Source organism: Strigops habroptila, chromosome 10, assembly GCF_004027225.2.
Source record: "Strigops habroptila isolate Jane chromosome 10, bStrHab1.2.pri, whole genome shotgun sequence".
NCBI lineage: Eukaryota > Metazoa > Chordata > Aves > Psittaciformes > Psittacidae > Strigops > Strigops habroptila.
Window position 1 is genome coordinate 8394334 of NC_046359.1, and position 12957 is coordinate 8407290.

The window sequence follows — 12957 nt, forward strand, 5'->3', positions numbered from 1 at the left end:
CTGATAAAAATATCAAAACAAGTTCAAAAAACTATTAAGAGCACTCCTTTAAGAATCAAACTGTGTGAAGAGATCTGAATTTGTGAAAGTAAGTCTCTGAAGAGAAAAGAATTCCATTATCACTTATAAAAGAAATTAGGAGGGATTTTGTGTGAAAGATATTTTTATCTTGTGCTTATTCTGACAGTATGGAGGCAGTTTCCCATGTATGCACATTAAATAAACTCCTTCTGAAGCTAAGTTTTTCAAAACAGATGGACTTGTCAGATTGTCACCAGTGCCTGTTTCCAACATACACAGAACTAGTGCATCAGGTAGCATTAAGAGTTGACACAAAGTTTTGAAAAGGACCATATTGTGCGTGAATAACAGCTAGAGCCACAGAAACCAGCATCCCTCCATCCTATAGTACTATAGCCTCACAGGTTGAATCATACCCATGTCAGAAAGGAGGAACAAAGAATAAAGGAAAAGGAAATGCTGACCTCTGTCACACCCGGCTTGGAAGTGGATCCAAACATTTGGCTTGCCTTCACTGCTATGTCACGCCGCAGCTATCTCCCTTAGTGAGGCACTCCAGCCAGGCCCACCACCCCTTGCAGAAGAGCAGAAGTGCATTAGCCTAAGCGGCAGGCTCCAAAATAGCCTCAGGCAGCTCTCAGCACCAGCCTCTCACGTTCGGACATGCAGGAATACTCCACTGCAGACTTGGCCACCAAAATGGATGTGAATAGTGCCACAAGAATGCCTGCAAGAGTCATTCTTGTAGGTCATTAGACATGTCACTGAAAGTTATGAGCATCTGCCTGTTGCCATTGCTGCTTCTGCAGATGGAGCAGCAATTCAGCAGTCACACTGATGCTGTTCGTTACGAGTAATTTGAGGCTGTAATACAGGGATACAGTCACTGGCTGGTCTGCATTATAAGGCAGAGCATAACGATGAAACTCAGGGGATTTACAGTGAACAAGTCAAAGAGTACTTTGTACAAGGTGAATATTCAAAACAAAAATTTGCCCAAATTATTACAGCATACTGCTTCTGCATATATTGACACCTGCATGTTACTGCTTATAATGTGGGTACCAAATATCCATGCAGGTTAACAGAGGTAAGTGGTCAAACCCTGTCAGTATACATGCAAGAAAGGAGTAATTTCTAGACAGAACTTACTTACATTTCTAGATTATGGACTTTCAAAACAGACTTTCATTACATTCTCTATTCAAAAAACGTTTCTGGACTTCCTTGTTACCTGTACATATGAATGTTACAAGGAACTCTGTTTACAAAGGGCTTTCAAATGCTCTTCACATGTACCCCATGTCTCTAAAGGAGACAAACATATTGTAACCCACACAGTAGCTCTTATTATCTCCCTCTCATTGCAAAAAGTGACAGGGCAAGTAAAGCAACATACCCAGTAGATTTTGCAACACTGATATGGGGTCATCAGCTGTTTCCTCAGGTATGTTTTTTCAACAAAAACTATGTGAAGTTATGACTCTGTGCTTCTCCTGGAACCCTCACAGGGAAATATTACCTTCTTATTAGCCGTACCCTGTTCGATCTAGCCAGCCACAGCCTCTGGACTGAGGTAGCAGCATACACTTCTCAAGTATATGAGTAATCTAGAAATCTCAGGCTTCTTTTTCTGAAGGTATTTCAAATATTTAGGATCCTAAGAAATGTTACTGTAGCATATCACATGAATGCCCAAAACTTTTTATAAAGGTTGCTTGTGTTCCCTAAAAGTGTTTCTTTTTGACACATTTTCCCATGAATCAGCTACTTGTCCACAATCATACCATGTTTTGCTTGCTTTACATAGTGAAAAGTAAAAAAGCACCAAAATAACCTGTCCCCGATTCCCAGCTCAGGCATTGGAGGTCACAGAGTTTTGACTCAGCTCTTCTTCAGCGTCTCAAGTCTACCTCCCCCCCACCCTCAGCAAAACCTGTATTCAAAAGCCAAGGTTAAACTGTGCCCCTATGCGCATCGCTGGATGCAACTTACCTCTTTTTCACATATCAGAAAAGATCCAACCTATGCTACCCATTCTGGGGACGGGAAGTTGCGGATGCCTGAGAAGCTACAATAGGGATACCATCTACCTGACTTGCAAGAGGATATGTAGAATTAAAATAACAGAGCAAGACAGCTGACTCCAAAGCTTTTTTTACAGCAGCTATCCCAGATACGCCACATGAAAACATGTCTTCAAAGAGAAAAGAGGTTTTGACATTAACTTCAGTCAAGCTAGAACATTCTCTTCTAAACCACTAACCACTTCGTCTTTCTTACGTATCAGCCTTCTAAAACACACAAATCTACCAAACCCTGAAGATACTGTAGCACTATGGCTAATTAGCACTGCCTTTCCTTTGTCCATGAAGTACACAGCAGAAGACTTTGGTGGATTTTATTAGTCAAAGAAAATCACTTCAAAGGTATGCATGCCATGTTCTTACTGATGTTACTTTAGAATTGGCAAATGCAAGTAACCAGAAATAACTGAAGGGTGGGAAGTTCAGAAAAACATTAACAAAGAAAAACTTATTCATGCTCTGTAATGTAGAAATACTTTATTTTAAAAATTATTTATAAATTTCACCTACATGTATCTTCAGTTGAGGTCTACTTTTACCCAGTTCCACAAAGAAACTAAAGAGTACATCTATACAGAAATTTAAAGCAGAATAGGTTTTGATTTTAAAATGGTGCTGAGGCAGATATTTACCACAAGAAAATATTTAAGACACACTGCCTCAGATTCTCTAGTGATGAGTTTGCTTCATTTAGAACAGGATTGCTTAGTAAATACTAATACTGCACTTCGACAACAGGTACAAAATATGTAACCTGAGATCCCCTGATACAGAATCACAATAACAGAAACCAAAACAAAAATGGGAAAAAAAAAAACCAAACCCAAACCGAACAAAAAAACCCCCAAAACCTCATCAAAAAAACAACCCACAGAAACAAAAAACCAACAACAACAAAAAACCCCCCCCACAAAAAAAACCCAACACAACAACCAAAAAACCACCAAGGTGCCCCAGGACTTTGTTAGTAAAACCTAATCTTTAATTTTTGCAAGCTAGTGGAAGAAAAGTCAGAAAGGATCCCAGGGCTTTTCTGTTAGGAAAAGAAGAGCAAAGTGACAGCAGTTAGAAGAAATAACCATTTATCATTGTTCCGTGTGACTTTCCTTACCTACATTTCTCAAACACTGCACGGTGACAGCAAATCCCTTCGTTCGTGGCAGCAGGTGATATTTGAGCTTGGGCAGACCTTTGGCTTCAGCCACCTGCATGCTAATCTGGTGCTTCTGTTCTGTGAACCTTGTGCCCTCGCAATGGATCAGGAACTAAAACCAAGAGAGAACTACAGTTAGACAGCAGCTCACATCTTCTACATCTGTCTGACCGGAGGAGCCTCTAATTCCCACCAACACAGCCCAAATGAACACTGCTAGCAGGGACACCTCTATCCAAATACACATTTAGCCAATTTAATTGCCCTGAAGTCTCAACTGCCCCCGCGCACTCAACTTGCCATCCTCTGGTTTAAACTCTAGCCTTTACACTTTAACATCCGCTCTGCTACTTGCTATCAGAATGACTCAAATTCTCTAAATGAGCCACTCCATCTTTAACAAGACATGAGAAAACACTCAAAACATACCTCCTGTTGCAAATCTCTCACTGACGGCGTAGTGTTTGAGTGTCATGGTATCTAAAACTTGGTAACTGTCTAAACCAAACATATTTCTAGGAAATGCTCCAGTGCCCAGCTTGCTTCCCCTCACTTCAACCTGCTTGCTTTCACTATGGCACCAGGACTGCTGACAACTGCAGACAGTAACTACAATGCCAATGACAGAACTGATAACAGATGCATGGCAGTAGATGCAGGACAACTGAAAGCCTCATCCCCTTATGAGTGGAAGTGCTCAGACATGAACAATTACAATTTTGCCACTGGCAGGCAAGACAGAAGAACAGACAGATCTTTGGAGATTTACCACTTGCTCATCTGCTTTCTGCCAAGCCTGAATGTAAACTAACACATCAGAGAGCATTGCCAAATTGCACAAGCTAAGTCCTCATAACCCACAGCATAGATTTAGCCAACAAAGACTTAAGAAAACTAGTCAAGCAGCCAGCTTCACTTCCAGCTCATCAGTAAAAGAGCACTTTTACTCATGTATCACGTGTGTAATGTTAAACAGCTAGATGAAACATATAGAAACTGATGAGAAAATCCTTCTAGCCCACTTACCATGCTCTGTCTTTCTACATTCCCAGGTGCTATTGCTATGCCTTTTGACATTATGTCACCATACAAAGGCAAATTAAATCTCCACACTGCAGTAATGCCAGGTGTACATTAACAACTGTATGTCTCATTACAGACACAGCTCCTTCTTAGTAATCCCTCTACAACAGTATATAAAGAATGATGGCAGTTTGTGCCCACCAATTAAAGCTGAACTGCCTAGGTCTACAGAAGGGCATCCAACACCTTTTAAGAGTCACAGAGCACAGGCTTTTTGAGTTCTCTCCCTGGGAGAGAGATTGGAATTAGAAACTAAGAATCGTCCCTTTGCTGAACAGCCTCCTGCCTGGAAGTCACTTAATTGTTATTGAAGCACAGAGTTGTGTTTCAGTTGCTTAGTGCTCATCTAAATCAATGACAATTTAAAAAACCAAAAAAACCAAGTTTTGTTTCAAAGAATGAGAGACAGAACACCCATATCTTCACTAGAAAACTGCTTCTTAAGCAATAGTTTCTGTAGGCCCTTCTAAGGCTGCTTAAGATACCATTTCCTTAACTGAATCTCTCTCTTACCATCACCACCTCACAAAAAGTAGGAGTTTTCTGAATACCAAGAAGAGAAAAAATTCAAAGGCTTTTCATTTCCTCTAGGACTAGGAAATGCCAGACAGGCTCCATGCTAAAAAAATGATGGTGATGCAAAATGTAGCGCTTTCCTGTTACTGAAAGGTGACCCCAATCCCCTCCTTGTAACACAGCCAACGGCCCCAGGGGCTACTTCTCTGACCAGGTACTTATCTGTAGCTTCCACTTCTACTGGGCCATGTCTGACCTACCACCTTTGCAGGAATGGAAGAATCACAGGGAAATGGAAGGAGAAAATAATAGTATGAACTCTGCAATCTAAGGTGAGAGGGAAGCTTAGGTAAAGAATACAGCTAATGTGTTTCGATACAACATTGTCACATGCATCTGATACACTGTCATGAACCCCTGCAGCTACCCCTCTCCAGCTCCTGTACTTAGAGGACTACAAAGTTTACTGAATGACTGCAGTGGAGGTATTTTTGCAATAACATCTGTAGCGCTCCATACTACAGAGGAAGAAAACACACAAGACAGACTATTACACAGGAAATTCAAGAGAGAATTCAATTCTTAGAGAATACTCTCCTGATACTGCCAGGAAGCTCATGAATCAGAGTTCCTGAGAGCAACCCGGTGACTGTCACGTATTGTCTATGCCCTTTATCCTACTCCAAGCACTACAGCACTTCACACTCCACTTGTTAGCCATCACTCACCCAAAAGTTTTCGGGGTAGTCCCGGAGATTCAGCAACTTCTGCATGACTGTTTTCCGATCTTCCTCCCACTTACGCTTGCAGAAGACTATCTCTAGGAAATACCACATCCAGCCAATGATGGGCATGTAGGAGAGCTCCTTCTTTGCAAGCACTTTGGCACTCTGCAAGACAGAGTTAAAGCAAGTGAAGCAGTTACACCACTTAAGAGTTCTCTGTGGGTATGACACATGAACAGTTAGACACCAATACATTGATTCATATTGACCAGTCCCAGTTTTAACAGCAGCAAAACAAAGAAAAAAGGTTTTCTTACATGACAGAATAGTCAAATCTAATCTCAGATATCTGCATGAAAGAAAACTTTAAGAATTAAATATATGTGTGTGTTCATGTGTTTGTCTATGCTACCCAAACCCTGAAACTCAAAACACAAGGCAAATTCCTTCAAACACTGAGGAATCCACACAAAAGACCCAAACAATATAAAATGAAATTCTCAATTCAAGCAGACCCTGGGCAGTAGCCGAGCCTTAAAGGACTCAAGTTTCTTTAAGATATCTTGCAGCTAAACTTGTCCCCAAAGTTGGGACATCTCCGCATGACAAAAACCCCCACTATTCTAAATGAGAAGCAGAGTCACAGAGCCATTGCTGAACAACAATATATTGATGCATGCACATGGTTTACCAATGGAAGAAAACTTAACACTAGAAACACCACCAATAGGAATACTTCATTTGTGTTTAGGTTTGTTTATGGAAGGGCAAAAATACTTACACTAGCTCTCTGTCTTACATTTCACTTTGCTATTTAATGAATAAAATGGCACATGTGTGCATGTGTATATAGAAATTGTTGCTTTGGCATTTCCTGCAAAACAGTGACATTTTCTTAGAGGACAGATAGAGCAATTACAGTGCAGTTTCTATCCATGATATCATTATAAGCTATCCCATCAAAGTACTCTCCAGATGGTTTCCAGGACATCGCATTTGATTAGTAGGAATTATTTACTGGTAGAAATTACCATCAATAGAAATTATTTACTTCTATTTTTTTGGTCACTGCTGTTCATTTGTTTACTAGTAGAAGAGAGTTGACCTAATTTTTTATCTCGGCTCATTTCTCTCATCTGTTTTTCTCCCTTGAGAAGGAAAATACCTTAAATAATTTAGCTATCTAAAAGCTCCTAAGACTGGAAGGCAAGCGCACATCACATAGCTTCACTAGCAACTGTTACACAGAATCAGACCAGAAGATGACATGAGACAATTCCTTTTCTAAGAATGCAGGAACCATCTCTGTCAAATGACTACACACTTTGTAATAAAGCGCTCCCTCTTGATCATTTGAAAATTTCAGTGATGGGATGGCAGCAACACTATGCCGAGCCTCTCTTCCAGCTCCCAAACTGGCCACAGAGAAACAGGCTCTCCTGCCACCACATTCCTTAGCTCTCTACTTTTCCCCACACTACTGTTTTTCCTTTTCTCAGTTACTCTTAATACAAATAATTTTCTTATTTCCAAAAGAAATGTAAACAGTTCTAGTATATAGCTTTAAAAGCCTCCAAAGAACATTTTTTGTTGTAGAACACCTACAGTATAGCTTCCATTCAAAGCCCACAGACCAGTTCATATGCTTTTCCATTCTTCTCCCCCATACATGCCTGAGGAAGGCAGCTGAGACAACAAACTTCAACTGATGCAAAGCGGTTTTAGCTGAGCAGGGAGGCCTAAAACTTAGGGAACTTCTGCCCACCTGAGGCACAACCAGGCCAGCCATCAGCGACAGCCTAGAGCAAGCCACTGCACAATGAGGGAAACAGCGTCAGCCCCCCAAAAGCGAAAAAACTCATGCTCTTAAACTTTATTTACAGTAAGTACTCAGTATCATAAGACCTACCATAAGTGTGCTCTTCATAGAATGTACGAGGCTTCCAGAGCACAGCGGCAGACTATTATTCCTCCCTCCCAGACTTTAAAACGCAGGAATCCTAGTCTAAAAAGCAAGCTGAAGTAACTATTTCTCCATAGCTGTTTTCTAACGTTGGGTATATTTTTAAAAGCATGCGAGTTAAACAAGGGGCCACTGTTGTTTTTCTTTCCCTAGTGAAACAAAGAAATGATGCTGTGAGCGAAGGTGTCGCGTAGCACAAGTATAACCACAACAGCAGAATAAACGTTCAAATTCTTCCCCGGGGCACATTCTTATTCATTTTCTGTGCCAACTCATTTTTAAAATTTAAAAGCACTCTTCTAAACATGTGAGAGTACAGCTCCTTAGATGCACATAAAAAGAAACTAAATCATCTTATGCTATTTTGTGCCCCTCATCTATCCTAAGAGTAGAAGGAAGGCTAATGACATAGAACTAATTAGAGAAAGGAAACTCCTCAGTGCATTATACTGGCAAGACTGCTCTGGTGTGGGAGGAATACATTAGGCCTCCCCTCAGAAGCTACCATCTCTCTTACAATAACCAGAGCTACAATCTGTTCTGTCTCAGTCATCTACTCATGCACAGCTCCCATGTAAATATCTGAAGGGAAAAATGCAGCTCTAGTTGACTTTGGCCACTAGGTTCTCCTTTACCAAAGTGCTTTGATAAATACGTGACAATCGCTTCTAAACTTCAACTTCGACTTGCTCAAGAGAATAAATTCATTTTAAAGTGCTGATGTATTCCATGTAAACTGCCTTCTTGAAGGAAGTAAAATATTTTCAGTGCTCAGAACTGTGCAATTCCAACAGATGTTTAATGAAATTACCACTGGATGGGGACAACTTGTCTACAGGTACAGCATTTTAATCTAGGTTAATTTCTTCTGGGCAAGTTTGTTCAGATGAAAATACACAGGAAGGTCTCCTTTCGTGAATGACTGCACTAACATCACATTAAAAAATGTATTATTACAAGCTTACTTTAGATGCACGGGCACAGCTATGCTGTCACAGAAAGAAAATCTTGATTTATATGTCCAACCTCAGTTATTCAATACTTCTTGATCACAGAATGCAACAAACAGCATTAAATCAACCTGCAAGCTGAGGATGTCTAAGAAAATTTGTTCCACAGTTTCAAAACAAATTCATTGTAGTCGTAAACCATTAGCAGCAACAATTTGCCTTGTGAGTGATTTGCTCTCCAGGCTGCCCTCAGCATTGGCATACTTTTGATGATTCTGTTTGCTCTATTTTTGAAATACAGTCTTCATTCATATTATACTTTCTGGGACATCAAGATGGAAAGGTATGTTTCTTTACTCCCTCAAAGCCAGTGTTCCAGAAATTTAGTTAGGCTCCTACTTTCTAATGCTTCATATTGAATAAAACTCTTCCATGATGGAAAGGTGACACAACAGTATTTTAGAGGATATATGCCCAAGCATATGCTAAGATGCCATGTTAACTGCAAATAATAATGCAGTTTTGGCTGCCTATATGAACAATTACATAATTTAGAATAATTTAGGTTGGAAAAGACCTTTAAGATCAGAGTCCAACCATTAACCTGTCACTGCCAAGTCCACCACTAAACCATGTCTTTAAGCACCACATCTACACGTCTTTTAAATAGCTCCAGGAATGGCGACTCAACTACTTCCCTGGGCAGCCTGTTCCAGTGCTTGACAACCCTTTCAGTGAGGAAATTTTTCCTAATATCCAATCTAAAGCTTGCCTGGCACAACTTGAGGCCATTTCCTCTTGTCCTGTCACTTATTACTTGGGAAAAGAGACCAACCGCTGCTTCACTACAACCTCCTTTCAGGTAGTTGTAGAGAGTCATCGGCTCTCTCCTGAGTCTCCTTCTCTCCATGCTAAACAAGCCCAGTTCCCTCATCTGCTCCTCATTGGACTTGTGGTCCAGATCCTCCACCAGCTTTCTTGCCCTTCTCTGGATATGCTCCAGCACCTCAATGTCTCTCTTTTAGTGAGGGGCCCAAAACTGAACACAGTATTTGAGATTCGGCCTCACCAGTGCCGAATACAGGGGGATGATCACTGCCCTGGCCCTGATGGCCACACTATTTCTGATACAAGCCAGGATGTTGTTGGCCTTGGCCACCTGGGCACAAGCTGGCTCATGTTCAGCCATCTGTCAACCAACACCCTCAGGTCCTTTTCCACTGGGCAGCTTTCCAGCCACTCTTCCCCATGGCTGTAGCATTGCATGGTGCATGGTGCTGTTGTGACCCAAGTGCAGGACCTGGCACTTTGCCTGTTGAACCTCAAAAAGTTGGCTCAGCCCATTGATCCAGCCTGTCCAGATCTCTCTGTAGAGTCTTCCTATCCTCAAGCAGATCAACACTCCCACCTAACTTGGTGTCATCTGCAAACTTACAGAGGGTGCACCCGACCCCATTGTCCAGATCATTCATTAATATATTAAACAGAACTGGCCCCAGTAATGAGCCCTGGGGAACATCACTTGTGACCAGCCACCAAACTGGATTTAACTCCATTCACCACCACTCCTTGGGCTTGGCCATCCAGTCAGTTCTTTTACCCAGTGAATAGTACACCCATCCAAGCCATAAGCAGTCAGTTTATCCAGCAGAATGCTGCAGGAAACAGTGTCAAAGGCTTTACTAAAGTCTCAGAAGACAACATCCACAGCCTTTCCCTCATCCACTAAGTGGGTCACCTTGTCATGGATGGGGATCAGGTTAGTCAAGCAGGACCTGCCTTTCACAAACCCATGCTGACTGGGCCTCATCACCTGATTGTCCTGTATGTGCCCCATGATGGCACTCAAGGTGATCTGCTCCATAACCTTCCCCAGCACCAAGATCAGCCTGACCAGCCTCTAGTTCCCTGGATCCTCCTTCCAGCCCTTCTTGTAGACGGGCATCACATTTGCTAACCTCAACCAGGAACTTTCCATTTATCCAGGACTGCTGATAAATGACTTGGTAAGCACTTCCGCCAGTTTCCTCAGTACCCTTGGGTGAATCCTATCTGGCCCCATAGATTTGTGTGTGTCTAAATGGTGTAGCAGGTCACCGACTTGGATTATGGGGCCTTCACTCTGCTCCTCGTCCCTGTCTTCCAGCTCAGGGGACTGGGTACCCCAAGAACAACTGGTCTTGCTATTAAAGACTAAGGCAAAGAAGACATTAAGTACCTCAGCCTTTTCCTCATCCTTTGTCTCTGTGCTTACCTCTTCATGCAATAAAGGATGAAACTTCTCCTTAGTCCTCCTTTTGTTGTTAATGTATTTATAGAAACATTTTTTATTGTCTTGTATGACAGTAGTCAGATTAAGTTCTACTTGGGCTTTAGCCCTTCCAATTTTCTCTCTGCCAACAAACAACCTCACAACATCCTTCTTGTCCTCGTGAGTTGCCTGTCCCTTCTTCCAAAGATCATAAACTCTTTTAATTGAGTTCCAGCCAAAACTCTCTGTTCAGCCAGGCCAGTCATCTCCCCATTGGCTCATCTTTTGGCACACGGGGCCGGCCTGCTCCTGCATCTTTAAGATTTCCTTATGGAAGAATGTCCAGCCTTCCTGGACTCCTTTGCCCTTCAGGACTGCCTCCCATCAGATTCTGTGTATTTTAAACAGGTCAAAGTCTGCTCTCTGGAAGTCCAAGGCAGCAGTTCTGATGAACCCCCTCTTACTTCACCAAGAATAATCCGTGAACTCTATCATTTTGTGATCGTTATGCCCAAGTTGGCCTCCAACTGTCACATCACCCAAAAGTCCTTCTCTATTCACAAACGACAGGTCCAGCGAGGCACCTTCCCTGGTTGGCTCACTCACCAGCTGTGACAGGAAGTTATCTTCCACACACTCCTGGAACCTCCTAGACCATTTCCTCTCTGATGTATTGCATTTCCAACAGACATCCGGTAAGTTGAAGTCTCCCACAAGAACAAGGGTTAGCAATTATAAGACTTCTCCCAGCTGTTTATAGAATAGTTCATCTGCCTCCATTCTGGTTGGGTGGTCTATAACAGACTACCACCATGATGCCTCCTCCCTTGTTGGCCTTCCCCCAGTTCTTATCCATAAACACTTAACCATATCATCATTATGGTCTAAACAGTCAAAACACTCCCTAACATACATGGCTACCCCACGACCTCTCCTTGCCTGTCCCTTCTGAAAAATTTATAGCCATCCACTGCAGCACTCCAGTTGTGCGAGTAATGCCATCATGTTTCTGTGACTGCAACTATGTTATAGTTTTCCTGCTGCACAACGGCTTCCAGCTCCTCCATTTGTTGCCCATGCTGTGTGCACTGGTGTAGATGCACTTCAGTTGGGCTATTGATCCCACCACCTTTATGGGGGGAGAAGCCCTAATTCCTATATGACCATTCTTAGTCACTTCCACGGTTTCTAATACATCAATAATCCTGGCATCTTTACTGCTGCATGGATCTCCAACCCCTACCTTAAGTGCGATGGCAGACTGAAGGACCTCGCTAGCACACTGTCCCTCAAACATTTGCATGCCGTCCTCAAGGCTAATTTCTACCTGGTTTTATCCCTTTCCCCCCCTACAATCTAGTTTAAATCTATTAATACATTAAAATGTACAAAAGAACTACTGTGTTCACATACCTATTGGTCCCATACCAAAACCTACAAAAATCGCTCACACCTGTATTTAAAGCCATGCTCAGTTTTTCCAACAGCAAGCTTCAACATAAACAACTTTTAAATAAAATTTGGGTTTCCTGGCACATAGAACAGACAGTTACAGTTAAAAGTTATTACACCTGCTTGGCAATTTTTTATGAGAAACTAAAAGCCAAGTAGTTAACAACCGGTTTTTCATAATGTTTTTTTGCCTTGTTTACCCTGCCAAGGAATATAAACTATGGCCTCTTTTGGAGATGCACATATTTTGATGCCAATACAATGAGCCACTCAGAATAATGTTTTGTTTATGTTTTGCCAAGGTAGAAAGACCACCCGCATTAATGACTTAAAACTCAAAGACAGCAGAAGATGAATAGATAAAGCAGCAGGATCAGTTTTAAAGCGCACACAAATTTTGCTAATATGACTTCATCTCAGAAAAAAGGGTTACTAAAATTACTTTAAAGAGCAATTTTATCACTGCTTGGTCAGATCAACTAACGATGCAGAAGGGTATAGTGAATCCTGGCAGGGAGTGTACTAATGTGCTTTTGGTCTAAATGCCGAATAACATCTCCCTGCTCAGAACATGCCTATGCCCTGGTTGCAAGTTCTTGGTGTTCAGTGGGTCTGTTTTTAAAGGGACGCTTAGCCCACACCTTGAAGAAACTAAATGCTACTGATGTGTTTAAATGCTGATAGAGTAGCTAGGCTGTCCACCACTAAGAAGGTGGTAAGTCCTAGGACTAGAATGTCACAAAAAGGAAAAGGGAA

The 12957-nt window shown here is 41.8% G+C and overlaps 1 protein-coding gene across 4 annotated transcripts in view; it reads right to left on the bottom strand.

The window, feature by feature from the left end:
- Nucleotides 1-12957, bottom strand: part of AGPAT4 (1-acylglycerol-3-phosphate O-acyltransferase 4) — an 84090-nt gene that overhangs the window by 20659 nt on the left and 50474 nt on the right. For all 4 annotated transcript variants that reach the window (XM_030499224.1, XM_030499225.1, XM_030499222.1 and 1 more), the window contains exons 4-5: nucleotides 5589-5750; nucleotides 3220-3373 (exon numbers count right to left, since the gene is read on the bottom strand). In XM_030499224.1, the coding sequence (XP_030355084.1) occupies nucleotides 3220-3373; nucleotides 5589-5750 (316 nt within the window). The remainder of the gene's footprint in view (nucleotides 1-3219; nucleotides 3374-5588; nucleotides 5751-12957) is intronic.